Here is a 16,364-nt window from a genome sequence, read left to right as displayed (position 1 = left end):
TTTTTTTTTATTAAAGCAACTATAGTTCATTTTTTAACTTCCTATTGGTATGTATGATATATTAAATACATATAAAAATGTTTTAATAATTATATAACTAATATTTTATTTATTATTGAATGTAAAACGCGCAAGTAAAACAAATTTGTACTCGATGTTATAAATTGCATCACTATTTTTCTAGAACTTGGTAAACTAAAACCTGTATTTATTTAAAGCTAGAAACAAAATAATCTACTTAAAATTTATCCTTCTCTTAAATCAAATACCATACTATAATACATATTTGTATTATATATCTTTATCTATTTTCTAAAGTTATTTCTTTATTAGTTAATATGTCAATGAAAATTGTTTTAAAGTAATAATTTTTAATGTCTACCCATCTTAATTATTAAAAAAAAATTAACTTTTAGATTAATTATCTTAATATGGAATCATTCTTGAAAACTGGAAAACTTAACCAAGATTTACAGACTTCTAATTTATTAGAAAAACCCAAACATGGATCTAAAGTTCTTGATAGCACTACACCTTGGGTTGAGAAATATCGTCCCCGTACAGTGGATGAAGTATCTGAACAATCTGAAATTGTAGCTGTCTTAAAGCAATGTTTAGAAGAAGGAGCTGATATGCCTCATCTGTTATTTTACGGGCCACCTGGTACTGGTAAAACTAGTACCATTATAGCTGCTGCTCGTCAATTATTTGGAGATATGTATAAAGAACGTATGTTAGAATTGAATGCTTCTGATGATAGAGGAATTCAAGTAATTCGTGATAAAGTTAAAACTTTTGCCCAACTAACTGCATCTGACAAAAGACCAGATGGTAAACCATGTCCACCTTTTAAAATAATTGTATTAGATGAAGCAGATTCTATGACTGCACCAGCTCAGGCAGCTCTAAGGCGTACTATTGAAAGAGAAACAAAAACTACTAGATTTTGCTTGATTTGCAATTATGTTAGCTGCATAATAGATCCATTAACATCTCGTTGTTCAAAATTTAGATTTAAGCCATTGTCACATGACATTATGCTTACACGTCTTGAACACATTTGCAGGAAAGAAGGTGTACGTTGTGCTCCTCAGGTATTAGCAAGACTTGTTGATGCTTCTGGAGGAGATATGCGTAGAGCAATTACATCTCTTCAGAGTACTGCAAGGTTAAAAGGAGATGAAGGTATAGAGGAAGTTGATGTACTAGAAGTTGTTGGTACAATCCCAGATATATGGTTAGAACGAATGATAGAAATAGGTCGTACATATGATTACCAAAAAATGGATGATTTTGTTGAAGAATTAATTTTTGAAGCTTATTCAGCAGCTCAAGTTTTAGAGCAACTGCATGACAAAATAATATTTTCTCCAAATGTAACTGATCAACAAAAAGCATCTATTTGCAGAACAATAAGTATTTGTGCTTATAGATTACAAGAAGGATGTAGTGAGTATGTTACACTCCTGCATTTATTATGCTCTATAGCTCAAGCCTTGAAATAATAATTTTTATTTTAAAATTGCTATTATATTAATAATTATTTTTTTGATTATATGTTTAGTATTTTCAATATTTTACTTTTTTATATATAATTAAATAATTACTGAAATAAATACTTTTTTTTTGTGTTCAATTATCTTCTTGTATTTAAAAATTATGTTTTTAATTTTTTTAACTTTAAGAAGTCATTTTTTAGTTTTTCAACTTCTGAGTCCCAATTATTATATAAAATCTCTATCTGATTTTTTATACCAGATACAATTTTGAATTAAAATCGAAAAAAGATAATTTAAACTATAATAAAAAAACATTTTTATATATTTTTTTATTTGTTTTAAACGTAATTTTAAAAAAGATATATTATAACATTGTTTTAGTCGCATTATGTTTAACTTCAATTATTTTAAACAATTTTTTTGAAATGAAATGTTTAAAACTTTGAACTTTGATTAACTCAACAATTATTTTTTATTACTGATGTTTTTAAACTTATAATTTCTTAAAATTTACTAGTATACAAAATGTATATTTATCATCTCAACTAAAATATAAGAAAATATTTAATTTGATTGCTGGTATTAATAATGAATGAACAATAATTACCAATTCCTATATAAAAGCTTCTGGTATNAATTACCAATTCCTATATAAAAGCTTCTGGTATGTTACAGAAATGTTTACTTTATGTTCAAGATAAATTAAATGTTTTTTGTTTCTAACCTTTTGGTTACAAATTATATTATATTCTTGAAATAAATAAATTGAAAAAAAATCTTTTAACTACATTTCAAACATAAAAATATCATTTTGAAAATGAGATGGGCAATTACTCTCGCTGTCATTAAAATAAAGTAAGATGGATACAAGCCTTTATTTATGGAAAGACATTTGCAATGAGTAACTCAAAAGAGANTGGAAAGACATTTGCAATGAGTAACTTAAAAGAGACACTTCCGACAACATATTATAATTTGGGAGGAATCAAATTATTTAAGTATATAACTTTAAAGCAGCTTATGCCTTATTTTTGTTTTGCTTAATAAGTTATCTCTCGGTTTCATAATAAATGAGTTACTATAATCTATTTTTTATTTACAAAAATTCTAAGGAAATTTGTGGTTTTAATTAAGTAAACGTTGCTTTTCCATGACGACTGTTTTATACAGTGACATTATTAATATTTTATTATACTTAAAATATTAACGAAATCATAAAATTTAATGTGAAAAATAACTAACACAATTTTATCAATATGTTGAAAAACATTTATATGACATCTGTAGACGATATTATCAGTAAACTTTTGTTTAATTCGCGGTTCGTATGTACAAGCCGAAAAATTCGTGCGCTATGCACTGCTACAAAATTAACTTTCATGAAACAACCAATGTTATTGAGGTTACAGGCACCTATCAATGTGGTCGGTGACATACATGGTCAATTTTCTGATCTTCTTAGAGTATTTGAACTAGCAGGATTCCCTCCGGATACCAATTTTCTATTTTTAGGTGATTTTGTTGACCGAGGTCCACAATCGTTACAAGTAATTTTATGATTACCTCGATTATATTCAGATTTATTTGAATACATTAGATATTCCTTTTTAAAATACTCTAAGGCAGTTTATCCAATAACTTAAATAATTAAGGGGAAATATGTTTCCTATTTAAATCAGTCTACCCTAATGTATACAAATCATAGCTTTACTATTTTATACGACTAATTTTTATTACTTATATTTGTTATATCTATAGTCGTTTACTAGTAAAACAATTATTTTTGTACTTGATAAAGGTGATTACTTTACTGTTTGCACTGAAAACGCGTTACCCAGAAAACGTGTATTTGTTACGTGGTAACCACGAGAGTCTATCAGTAAATCACCGTTACGGTTTTTACGGCGAATGTAAATTACGATATGGGAATCACCGTGGTCACCGAATTTGGAAAGCTTTCAATAGAGCCTTTGACTGTTTGCCGATTGCCGCAGTAATCGATAACAATATATTTTGCATTCACGGTGGTCTAAGCCCTCGTCTCAGGCGTATTGATCAGATCGATAAGATAAAACGACCAACGCGAGTGCCTAAATCAGGAATTATGTGTGATTTTTTATGGGCTGACCCATGTCCAGATATCCAAGGCTGGCGTAAAAATGAACACAGAAACGTATCATATGAATTTGGACCTGATTGTGTCATAGATTTTCTAAACAAATTTGGCTTTCGACTGGTTGTTCGTGCACATCAGGTAAAATATAATATTATCATTTCCATTCATTGAAAAATTAATTAATTTTGTTATATTTAAATTAATTCAAATAATTCTAATTAATTTGAGATAAAAACAGTGAAGGACATAATGATAAACTTGAAAGAGTACAAAAATAATATTTCAGATATTTATGCCATAATTGTAATATCCAACTAACTCCTCACACTGGTTACGAGAATATCTTAAAACTATTAAATTTAAAAACATTAGAAATACGTAGAAATATATCATACAATACTTTTCTCACTAAATTATTATTATTAAATAATAGGGTTCGTCAACGACATATTTTTGGATATTAATATTGTACTAAATATCAACAATATTGTATCGCAATATGGAAAATAAATTTAATTTTAATTTGAAATATTTTCACCATTTCTTTTTTTTTCAAGAATACCGTTAAGTTACCATTGTTCTAAAAATCAGATTATGGTATACCAACCAAATCAGATAACGGTATTAATATAAACAATATGTAGATAATCGCTTTATCTCATAACGATAATCAAATATTTTCAAATTACTTTTTATTATGAAAAAATAAGTTTTCTTCTTGTTACAAGATTTTATCGTTATACAGAGTTTTCAGTAAGTAAGCAAACAGGTAAATAGTTACAAATAATGAGAACAATAGAAACCCGTTTTCTGACTTACTGAACACTCTGTATATTGTTTATATTAAATGAATGAAATTATACTTAATTGAATAATAATTTTATAGTTTCAGTGTTTTGGTTTTAAATAATAATAAAAAAAAAACCCAACACAAGGGGATCGCGGCACAGTGGTGACGTGCCATAGTTGGATCATGTATAATGATATCTGACTAGTGATTAAAATCACTATAAAAAAAAACACTTCGATGCAAATCTTTAGATAGTGTTTAATTTAAAAAAATTGATGGATTATTCCAAAAGCTACATGATCTGCTATTTCCTTATTAATATCCTGATTAAGATTAAGTATGTCGAATGAAAGATACTATTTCTCATGAAAAAATTGTATTGATCCATACATTTTTTAAAAAGTTATAGCATTTTAAAGTAAAAAATATAAAATCGAGAATTTTCACACGAAAATAGCATTTTCACCGTGAAGACAAAATAAATTCCGAAATTTTTTTTTCCATAATAAAGTACATTACATTAGCTTTAATTTAAGATATATATAAAAGTGTCAGACTTTCCGGAACACTTTCAAAAGTTAATTTTTTGTGAAAAAGTTGTCATTTTAAATCCCCCCGTGTGACAGGTAAAGTTTCAGATTTATAAAAAAATATACCAAATGATAAATTGTGATAAATTGATGTCTTTACCATTCGGTAAAGACATCAAGCATCTATAAAAAAAAATTATAATGATTTAATCATTTTTGAAAAAGTTGACAGTTTTAAGAAAAAAAAATTGAATAAATTTCGAAAATTAGCGATTTTTAAATTTGTAATTTTTTTGGAGGTTTTCCCCATTTATGAGGAACGAGGGAAATTTTTTCAATTTTTGAGGGTAATGTCTTCGATTAAATACGATTTGTGGTCTTTTGACGTATCATTGAAAGAAATCAGTTCAGTGAGAGCTGAGAAAAAGTGGTAACAGACAAAAAAAAACACATCATAGTAAAATTAATACCTTCTTTAATCGCATCGAAGCTAAAAGATTAAAAATGGTGTTTATATTTTTTATTGCTTTGTCATATCTGAAAACAAATTTTCTTATTTTCAAAAAAAAAATTTTAACTTTTACAATATAAAACATCATCACCGTCAGCACTATCATCTAATAGGGATTTTTTATTTTCGGAGTTTAACAATTTTATTTTATTTTTCAGATTGAGTTTTAACCAGTTATTACTATATATCTTCTAATTTTAAAATTTCTTTCTCTAATTTTCCTCACACATTACTTTATTTGTGTGTTGTTAAAAATAGGAATAACAACAATGTAATAATAAAAAATCTAATCTAAGAATGAAATTTTGTATCAATAAATATCATTTTTCGTCTTATCTCAATTCTATATTTAATAATATATTTTAATACAAAAAATATTAACAAGATTATCACGAACTGTTTTTTGTCTAATATCAAATAAAATATATTTTATAACAAAGTGACCAACATTCAAACAGTTTTTTTTTTATTAAAAATGTTTTCGATTATTGAAATATTTTAAAAATAATCGATATCGTGAGAAAAATGAAAAAAGTCGACAATATTGATATCGTTGACGAACTGTATTAAATAACGAGACTAATTCATTTTTTATTAAGTCAATTACACTTCCAAGTAAATAATCACTACACTCGCAACAATCATTTATTTTATAACACTCATTTTTCTAAAAAGTATATGCCTAATAATTTAAAGTCTTCTGTAAAAGATCAATTATTTTAATAATTATTGTTTCAACTATGCATTATTTTATTTACCTTTGATTATATAATACCTTGTTTTATTCAATTTTATAATATTATTGTTATTTACATTAATATATTGTAAATTAGACCAATGTCCAGATAATTATTAAATAAATAACATTATATAAAATCTGTCTAAAGAAATTAACCTTTCTAAATAAATATTTTTATACTTGAGTTTCTTGTAAATATTGAAAATTTCTTTTATGATGTTTTCATAATGTGACAAGAAAGTATTTATTAAATAATTTAATATTACAAATGTTTAGCTCATAGCGCACATTCAATCAACTTGAGGGTACTAAAATTATTGATTCCATGATGACCAGTGTGGGCAAAAAATCCCTACCTCCCTAGCCCTGTATCACGTAGTAAATTTAAGTTTCAAAAAAAAAAAATTAATAACATTATTAAAAATATGTATGGTAAATATATCTATAGTATCAAGATTTAATTTAAATTAAATAATACAAATACAAAATGGTATAAACTCATTCTCATCATCACAAAATAATATTTTTTATAATTTATGTAACTTAAAATAACTGTGGGTGCTAAACACCTTCTGGTACTTCCGTTTACAATTATGTGCACCAATACTGTATCCCACAAAATTCTAATCTAAATTATCTAAATTTCCCAACAAAATAAATCTAAAATCTCGAAATTATATTATCTCTTGCATCAAAACAAATAATCTTGCATGATTATTTTAAATATAATCTAATTATTAAAAAATTACAAAAATGTGTCTGTTTTATGTAAAATTGTACTTTGTGTTTAGTGCGTAAGTCGTGGTTACCAATATTTTGCAGGCCGTCGACTCGTGACCATTTTTAGCGCACCGAATTACAAAAAGAGGGGGTACTCCGGAGCTGTGATGTTCGTTAATAAAAACATAAAATGCACACTACGTATTTTACCAACAACGGTCCAATTATCTCCGACAATTAGAATATTGGGCAAAAGAACCTTTGATGAACAAGAGAATAATAACCGACCGATAAAATTGCGGAGGTGCAATGCAACAGTAACACTGTTAACGAATCCTCAATACATACCGGTAGATGCCTTATTGAACACATAAAAATAAATGATTTTAGGTCTACTTATTTTGTTATTTATAAAAAGTTCTGCGTAATTAAGTATACTTTCGAAAGAAATTTTCAAAATAATACTTCTGAAAATTATGCAAAATAAACATTTCTGTGACTGTAAAATTGTATACGTTGGTGTCCGATACTTAACAAGATTAAAATTTCGTACCAGGAATTCATGAGGTAACGCGCAACGAGTATCTAAGACCGGTATTTTGTTACCAATACCAAAATTTCGTACCAGGAATGTATAAGGAATTATGTATATGATTACAAGTTCTGGAGTTTTGAGATGTCTAGCGTCTCGTTTTCAAATGGCCGCCAATATTATTCATTACGATAATGATGCTAAGAATCAATTATTCTCATGTGTTCCTGGTACTATGATTTCTACTTTTAATTGAAATTATATTCGGTGTCGACTTTAGGCATGATCGACGCGCAATATGATTAGGCTCTATAACACCACAGGCCTACGAACTTACTTTGAGAACTTTTTTTTTGGCTCAACACCTTTAAAACAGTTCCTATTTTAGCTTACAATTTTTTTCAAATAACACATAAGGCTGAATAAAGATACAGAGGCTTATAAAAAAAATAAGGAAAAATTACAAACTATTCAATACTTTATTACATATTATTCGATAGTTACAAAATAGATAGAACACAAAGTAAAAACCTTATAAAAATTATTTTGCTAACAAAAGTCTCATTTAAAAAGGTTGATTAACCAAGAAATAAAATATTTAAAAAGCCAACTTTTTCATGAGCAAATATACACATTGGTCCACTTCAAAACCGTGCAAGTTGTTGGGGTCGCCCAGGAGTCGCATTAGAAGTCCTCCGAACGACACGTATGCAGCACTGAAAAAAAAAAAAAAAAAAACCCAATTATCAGGAGTCGCATTAGAAGTCCTCCGAACGACACGTATGCAGCACTGAAAAAAAAAAAAAAAATAACCCAATTAGTGTTACATAAATGATATTCAACTATAACATAGTATTATGTCATTAAAGAGTTTGCATAATAATTCTATTTTAATAATTTGTTATAAACTTTTTGTAGTTGATAGAATACTAATTCTATTAATCGACTAGACGATAAAAAAACAATGATTTTTTCCTTTTATAAACTGTATTTATGTCGATTTAACAACCATACACGAGCCACTTAATAACACTTAATTAACATTAAATGTCCTCCGTGTAAAATGGTAAATCTATTTAAAAAATGGCCTTTACTGGCAATTGCACAATTAAATATGTCGTTATAAACTTGCATAAGATTTTAAATGTTTTCTAAGCTATCAAATACACGTTACTCTTTAAGTTCGACATAAAAACCAAAAATTCTTAATTTTGTTACGTTCAGCGAATTTACAAATATTTTTTTAAATTTTTAGAAATGTTATGACATGGTTATGAACCGAAAATAAATCTACTATTTCTTGATCATGGGGTACATGCACAATAGTTATCTGTCGATAATATAAGCCGAAGCAAAGTTATTTGCTCCATAACGTAGTACTATTTCTAAGGCTATTTGCTTTACTTTATGGTAATTATGTATTTTTATCACGACTGTCGTGTCGATAGATGTGTTGTTGACAGGTGTATAAAATATTTACAAAATTTACGCATAAATTCATAAAATTTTCAATTAATAATATAAGAATCAAGACTCGGAACTTCATACAATTATTTATCTGCCAGGAAAGTGCATATTAATAATCTTGTTCGATACAAATTCGTTTCGGAATGTCTATATTTCTAGTATAACATTTTATTTAGTCCATTTTCCATTTAAAAGAAATATACAAATAATTATACATATATATATTTGTACTAAGCCCTATCATAATTGATACATTATTTTCGTAATATAAAAACATTTTATTGATTTATTTAAAGTAAATGTAGTTTTCCCCAAAATTTTATTACACTTGCGTTAGTTATTTGCATATTTAATAAATTTTCAGTTAATTTTCAACCGATTTTGGTTGTCTCCTCTAAGGGATATTTTAATGTTTACCAGCACTTCTGTTCAGTTCAGAGCCTTAATAAAAACATAACTTGAATGTCTAAGATAACCTGATAAAAATTAACACCCTTATAAATTATTTAGAACAGATAAATTCTTTATACGACGATTCGTGTCAATCGTACACGTTATCAAATTATTATCATTTTTTTTAATAACTAATTCATTATAACGAGCCATCACATGTGACAAATGTTCTAAAGCTTCTATGTATTAATAATTGTCTGTTTTCAATAACATAATCTTAACGGAAATGTCAAGTTACTGATTAACCACCCAATTAATAACAAAACATTAAAAATCATTAGATTGGTTACAATGTTCCGACACATAAGTAAATAATATTTTGTATAAAACTAACATGCAATTTCAATTATTTTAAACAATTTAACACAAAAAATATATATATTAATTAAAAATAAAATACAATGTTTTCAATATTATACTGGCTAGAACCACGACGCAGCTCATCGTTTAACAACCTCGAGCTTACAGTAAACCGCCAACTGTCGCCTGGAACTTACTAATTCAATAACTAAACATAAATATATGATAAACCATAGTAGCGGTTAACTAACAACTAAATATTATTTTAATTTAACAATGACGAATAAAGAATAATGTAAACACTTTTATTTTAATTCGAACATTTAGTCATAGTAGTGCAGAACATGGTCAAACGCGCAGTGGAATGTGTTTAGTGGTCGTGAGTAGTAAATTAATTATTGTACACAACCAGCTAATCACACTGCCACGGCGAATCTCCAGTTATTTGTTTTCAAACTGTACACAAAGTCTTATGCAATTAAACGGCCTTAAATGTTATATCGATTATAATGATTAAAATAACACTAAGAAACTTGGATTCACACAGGTTGTAATTGTGGTATATATAATATCTGACACTTGAACGATAAAAAAAACGCATGTTTTCCGCGGAGGTAGCACAGTCGGTTTTGGCAACCCGCACCCGAGTTGCTTAACGGAATGGTACACATATTTTTACTAAGGTCGATAACCACCTGGTTAACTACATAAAAATCACCTCCTAAAACATATACACATCCTATGTAATACCCATTATTAATCACAATGGATTTTAAACCAGAGTCGCATATAAGAATTGTAACGCTTGGGGTACTCAATTATACCACTCATTTTTATATTGCTCGTCAAAAAATCTTGTCTCAGCATCGCTATTTATTTTTATTTAATTGAGCAAAAAAAAAAAAGTCTTCAACTTCACAATTTATTTTTCTGAATAGTTGGCTAACGTTTTCTCGAGTACTGCCCAGGGCGGCACTCGCACCCAGTGCCGTCCTTAAATGCAGCCCTAGTGCTTATACATTTTTTTTATACTTAATAAAAAAAATGATATTTTAGTAGAGGGGTCGACCCTAGTCTAAAGCAAATTTAGTGTGGCCTGCTTCTCTAGGCTACTTAACTGCATGACAACCCTAAACTATAATAACATTTGTAAGAAAAAAATATTATTATTAACATTTTTTAAGTTTAATTAATTATTAACCGACAGTTTAAAGTTTTGGATTTAATTACCGAAGTCAAAAATCATTTATTTTGACAGACCATACATTTTTTTTTTAATTTTCAATAAAAACTTGTACGTTACTATGCATCGGCCGATCGACATTGTACGATAATATGCTCACGTTGATAAAAATAATATACGTTTTTCAATTGAAACATGAACTATTAAAGATAACATTTCTGTAAAATAAATAAACAATATGAAATTATTGAAATCACTTAACTTTAACAGATGAATAAATAATTTATGGGCTATTGAAACGATTTATTGCTGCTTCTGGTCTTATGAGCACCAAGTTATTGGTGAATTTTTACTTTAAATCTAAATCTATAAACTATTTGTTAATAGTGGATTAAATAAATACATAATTATTTTTCTTTCATAACATCAGAATAAAAATAGGGTTCACATTTAAGAAGTTGAGAGTTTTTATTTCAAAAAGTAATTCCTCCATTTACGGCAAACGAGGGAAATATTTTAAAAGAAAAATATTTTTTCATATATTAAATTGTAATATCTTCAACTGGATACGATTTTTACAATTTACCGTTAAGCAATATCGGTCCAGTGAGAGCTGAGAATAAGTAACTATAAATACAAAAAATAAAAATCACATCATAGTAAAATTAATACCATCTCAGAGTCGTATCGAAGTTCAAATATTTGCTTTAAGTTATAACTCATTAAAGTTCTCAATTATGTCATTTTATCATGTCATAATATGACATGATTTACTAATTGGAAAAAATTTTAAGTGAATAATGTTATTTAAAACTTGAAACCTTAGTAGTATATTGTATTAATATTATGCACATAGTTCTTCAATCAATTGGTAAGTGGCGATTAAAATCGTTTAATTACTTAATTTTACGTTGGAAAATGTATTTTATCGATTGAAACCTTCACGAAGAAATAGGTATAGGTCAAGCATAATATAATTATTCAAAAGGTCAAATGTTTAAAAGTGTTTTATTTCCAGATGAAAGTTATGTAATAAAAACTTCTAGCAGAGATTCTACTATTCTTTTGAGATTTTTTAAAATACAATACTTATTAACTATAGTTTTTCAGTTGAAATTTTATCTTTTAGAAATCCGGAAGACTTCTATTGATTATCTAAGTTATTCTGATAAAACGCATATTAGGTAGAATTTATTTGACTGCTTCGACTCTAATTTTCATTCTATTTTAGATACCGTCATTAATTGACAACACCAATTAAATGACGGTGGGCAATTAATAGACTAACACGTCAAAATATCCATAGGAGGAAAAGAACAACACTCGACCTAGTTTACAAATATAACCTTAAACATTTACAGCACGAGTAATTAAATTTACCATATGTTATGTTTTNTTAAACATTTACAGCACGAGTAATTAAATTTACCATATGTTATGTTTTCTAAGATTTATAAATAAATATATGAAACTTACATCGCATCACCTTTCTGTTTTGAATCAATTGATAATAAATACATTTTTTATTCGTTAATAGCACACTGTAGGCGTAACGTAACGTATTATTTTGTCTATTTAAACTTGCAGCAACAGAAGACGTTCGAAGAGCACGTCTTTATTAATTTATAGGAATAAACATCGCGTGTCGTCACGTGTATTCGTGCAGATAGTCATAAATCATAACCGATAATTTTAATACTCAATCGTTCTTCCCTCTTTTAACCAGTCACTTACTGCAAAGGTATGATATCGTTTAGCCCAGGAAAATATTATAATAACAATATGGATTAAACATACAAGTATAACAGACATGTAAATCCATGATAACAATAAACCCCTTGATGTTCGTGTTCCAAAAAGTTAGTGTTATTGCTCAAAGACACGGTGGACGTTCAGAGAACATGGAAACTACGAGTTTTAATTGCTCTCCATTAGAGCATCTACTTTTTCAAGTCGCTACAAGTAACAATTTCACATATAAAGAGGCTCACACATAATCGCGCGCTTTTTTAAAAACGCGGCGATTAATCGCTTTATATAAAACACCCGCATTTAGATTGAACCATACACACTATGACAAAAAACATGCGTTCGAACGCGACCGATCGCTAAAATTAAACAATACAAATGGCATGTTATCATTCACACGGGGCGATTTCCGGGCACGTGAGGATTCCTTCAATCTATTTGCACGTATTGTTTTGGATTCTTTTCCTTTTGTGTCTTCTATCATGTCTTTTGCACACAGCAAATTTTATTAATTCCAAATATTTGGAAGAGTCAATTTGGAAAACAGGTAAGTACTAAATAAAGTACATGAATATAAATATGCTAATGAAATTAATACGATCGTACATGTATTAGCTTAATACATTTCAATTTATATAATTACTCTATACTTTAAAATTGAATATTAACAGGGGAGAATATTATTATTAGTATAGATGTATAGTTTTACATAGGAACTCATTATGGAATTACTTCAAATAATGTAAATCATAAAAATTGAATCTCGTTGAACATTTTATTTGAAATTTTTTATTTTAACTTATTGTAAGGAGTATTTATATATTAAAAAAAAAGAGTGGACCAATTGATAGGTTCATATTATGTATATGTAGTCCTTATACGTTTTATTAATTGTTTAAAATCAGTTGAACAAGTTAATTTATAGTTTCAACTAGAAACATTTTGTGATCTTTTGACTTTCCGTTAAGCAATATCAGTCAAGTGGGTGCTGAGAAAAAATGGTAATAGCCACAAAAAAATTTTTAATGTTTTTTACATTTCTATGAATACCTATTTCTTTATAAGTAAGACCACTTTAGTTTTTTTTTAAATCATACTCACAATACACAATATCTTTATAGATATAGACATACGGTAATACTTGAAGAATTTTTCGGGATAACTCCACAAAGTTAAAAAATTAACTTGAAATTGATCTTTTCGAGGTTTTTTTAAATTTAGAGGGTGAACACAATGTCTACGAATACTTGTTTTTTTATTTATTTTATGTTTTTTTTTGTACAACGAAGATACATGGCGTATGCAACTTCTACATCATCTAACGATTCCACACTTATTTTATACTTAAAAAAATGAAAAAATCGGAGCAAATGCTACCACGAGGAATTTCGAAACCGTTGTGATTATACTGTAGCTTTTGGCGGGCTAATTATCTTTATAAAAACGCGTCAAAACGCCTGCAGTATGTACACGAACGCGATTAAACGCCTAGTGTGTAAGCCTCATAAAAGTCATCAAAATTGCAAGCATATTTTTAAGCGTTGATGCGCCAGGAATAATTGATAAGCAATTGAATCATGTCCGTGGAATTTATCGACTGAATAGGTGATAAACAAGTCTCCGGTTTACGGAGTGTAACAATAACGATGATGATAATTATTAAAATGCCGAGGTCGAGCTCTTTGCCCGTACGTCTCTGTCGTGGAAGTATAATCAATTGTCAAACGGTAATAAATTGTTCATTATTATTAAAACACTCCGACACAAGGCACACATATATGATAATATGCTGGTCGTCGTCGTTCAAGTAGCTAAACGTTCCTATTGCCTATATACTAGTAGTTTTCGTGAATTGTAAACTATGACCTTTCAACCGGAATACTAACTGTACAGGGTACGACTAATTTAATTTAAAAAATCGAAAATAATTATTCTATATTCAACCGAGACGAGGAAATTTCAGATGGAAAATTTCTCAAGGTCAATTTCATAATTGACAATCGGAATACGGTTAGTACTTAAAACTCGACGTGCAGGTATGCGGAAGTTAAAAACGTTTCCTAAGCTGATTAAAACATCAAACCTAATAAAAACTTCTTAATACACGTTATGATACGTTTGAAATAATTTATAAATAAAGTAATAATTTACCGAGAACAACTTTGAAATGTCTCCAGCCGTTAGAAAAATAGGAATATTACAACCAGTATGAGATATTTGTTTGGCATCTAAGTTTCTTATATAACATTTATTACTAATCCATTTGTCCACACTGGACAATACTTATTACAACACACGTTGTTTTAAATAATTATAAAAACGTAAAAGTATACATGATATTTAATGTTTTTTAAACAATACCAGGGACAAAAATGTGTTTGACATAAGGTAATAAAAATAGATAACAAATTATGTATAACTAATAAAATAGATAACATTAACTAAAACAATATAAAATTAACTACAGACTTATGGCTTTTATAATATCCGTTAACATAATCAATAGCAAAAATGGAATTTATGTCAATCATCTAAAATTCTCTTAATAATAATAAAAAAAATATATATTAATTTACATTTCATTTGAAGGTATATTACTTAATACAATTGTGTAAACTAAAATATAATTTACATTACATTCACTGAAAGAACTGATTTTCACATCGACTTAAAAATAATTTCACTCGCTTAAAAACTAATTAACACATAAAAAATAACATAAACATAGTAGTTAATCATTATTTAATAACATTATAAAATAATCATGTCTTATTAGTCAATACGATAATTATAATAAACATATATACGAATAAAAAATACGAACACACAGGTGTAAAAAAATGTAGGTTGCCTACTACCCACTTACATAAAAAATATTTTATTGATTAACAGCACTATCAATAATATTCTAATAGAATGTGAACTTTTAAGTGCATTTGCAGTGCTGGTCACAAGGGCGACGGTTAACAAAAATAGACCGACCTAGTTAAATGAGTACGTGAGTAATAAATTGTATAAACTAATTCGACCGCCTAATTAAACGTCCTTTGTCAGAACTACGAACGTCGTCACACCTACTACAAAGTCATTTCAATGAAACAGATAGTTAAGCTGTTTTTTCTTTTGTGTAACAGCGAACACACGATAATTTCTAAGAATAATTCTATAGAATAACGTTGTTTATGAAAAATACACATTTTAGAACAATAAAATTATGCAAAAAAAATAACACAAAATTGCGCTGAACAATTGTCGAGCGTTACAGAGATAAGGTAAACTGTAAAAAGACATTAATACATGCGACCCCAAAAAGCTAAGAAGGCGCCGAAGTGTCGTACCAGATAGTGCATTTACATGATTTATTTAATATTTAAACGGAATCGGAACCCGTCGCGTTCGTCCATGTCAAAAACACTTCTGGTACGGTCTTCGAGAACCTTTTGGGCCGACCGGAGAATTTTCCAAGATGAGACGCCACGAGTGTTCAGACGAACGAAACAACTACTTACTACATGAAAAGATACACGGACACGACGCAACGGGATGACGGGACAAACACGCGACACGCGTTAGCACCGACTGGTGCCGGTGTACGGAACACAACAACTACGCGACGACGGATATTACATCGGTGGGCGCCAAAGCAGTGACAGCAGCGTTGGGCTATCGTTATTGCACAATGCGCCGTACCAACTACACCGTGCGTGCGTATGTGCAACGGCAATAACGTACGCCGATGCATCCGCGGGCGGCAACCGCGTACGCTCTCCATCAG

At 28.5% G+C, this 16,364-nt stretch overlaps 4 protein-coding genes across 9 annotated transcripts in view; 2 read left to right on the top strand and 2 right to left on the bottom strand.

The window, feature by feature from the left end:
* The window catches only part of LOC126893692 (density-regulated protein homolog), a 1,668-nt gene extending 1,384 nt beyond the window's left edge, over positions 1–284 (bottom strand). Inside the window, exon 1 of the mRNA XM_050664115.1 lies at positions 270–284. Coding sequence (XP_050520072.1) covers positions 270–284 — 15 coding nt within the window. The remainder of the gene's footprint in view (positions 1–269) is intronic.
* LOC126895816 (replication factor C subunit 4-like) lies at positions 1–1,636 on the top strand. Its single transcript, XM_050668060.1, has 2 exons — positions 1–47; positions 417–1,636. Exon 2 carries the CDS (start codon positions 432–434, stop codon positions 1,503–1,505), a length of 1,074 nt encoding a protein of 357 aa, XP_050524017.1. The 5' UTR covers positions 1–47; positions 417–431; the 3' UTR covers positions 1,506–1,636.
* A 786-nt stretch (positions 1,637–2,422) lies between these two features.
* On the top strand, positions 2,423–7,528 carry LOC126895817 (uncharacterized). 3 transcript variants are annotated; one of them, XM_050668061.1, is made up of 3 exons: positions 2,423–3,046; positions 3,298–3,753; positions 6,977–7,528. In XM_050668061.1, exons 1-3 carry the CDS (start codon positions 2,756–2,758, stop codon positions 7,277–7,279), a joined length of 1,050 nt encoding a protein of 349 aa, XP_050524018.1. In that variant the 5' UTR covers positions 2,423–2,755; the 3' UTR covers positions 7,280–7,528. The 3 variants fall into 3 exon arrangements, with proteins under 3 accessions (XP_050524018.1, XP_050524019.1, XP_050524020.1); XM_050668062.1 differs by having other exon boundaries at positions 7,008–7,147; XM_050668063.1 differs by lacking the exon at positions 6,977–7,528 and adding an exon at positions 5,605–5,702.
* Positions 7,529–7,897: 369 nt separating this feature from the next.
* LOC126895818 (DNA-directed RNA polymerases I, II, and III subunit RPABC3) overlaps positions 7,898–16,364 on the bottom strand; it is a 32,217-nt gene continuing 23,750 nt past the window's right edge. For all 4 annotated transcript variants that reach the window (XM_050668064.1, XM_050668066.1, XM_050668065.1 and 1 more), the window contains exon 4: positions 7,898–8,153. In XM_050668064.1, coding sequence (XP_050524021.1) covers positions 8,036–8,153 — 118 coding nt within the window. In that variant the 3' untranslated portion in view covers positions 7,898–8,035. The remainder of the gene's footprint in view (positions 8,154–16,364) is intronic.

This window comes from Daktulosphaira vitifoliae, unplaced genomic scaffold (genome assembly GCF_025091365.1).
Source record: "Daktulosphaira vitifoliae isolate Bord-2020 unplaced genomic scaffold, ASM2509136v1 Scaffold_1, whole genome shotgun sequence".
Lineage (NCBI taxonomy): Eukaryota > Metazoa > Arthropoda > Insecta > Hemiptera > Phylloxeridae > Daktulosphaira > Daktulosphaira vitifoliae.
Note: the sequence above shows the minus strand (reverse complement) of the source record. Positions and strands in the feature narration are given on the sequence as shown.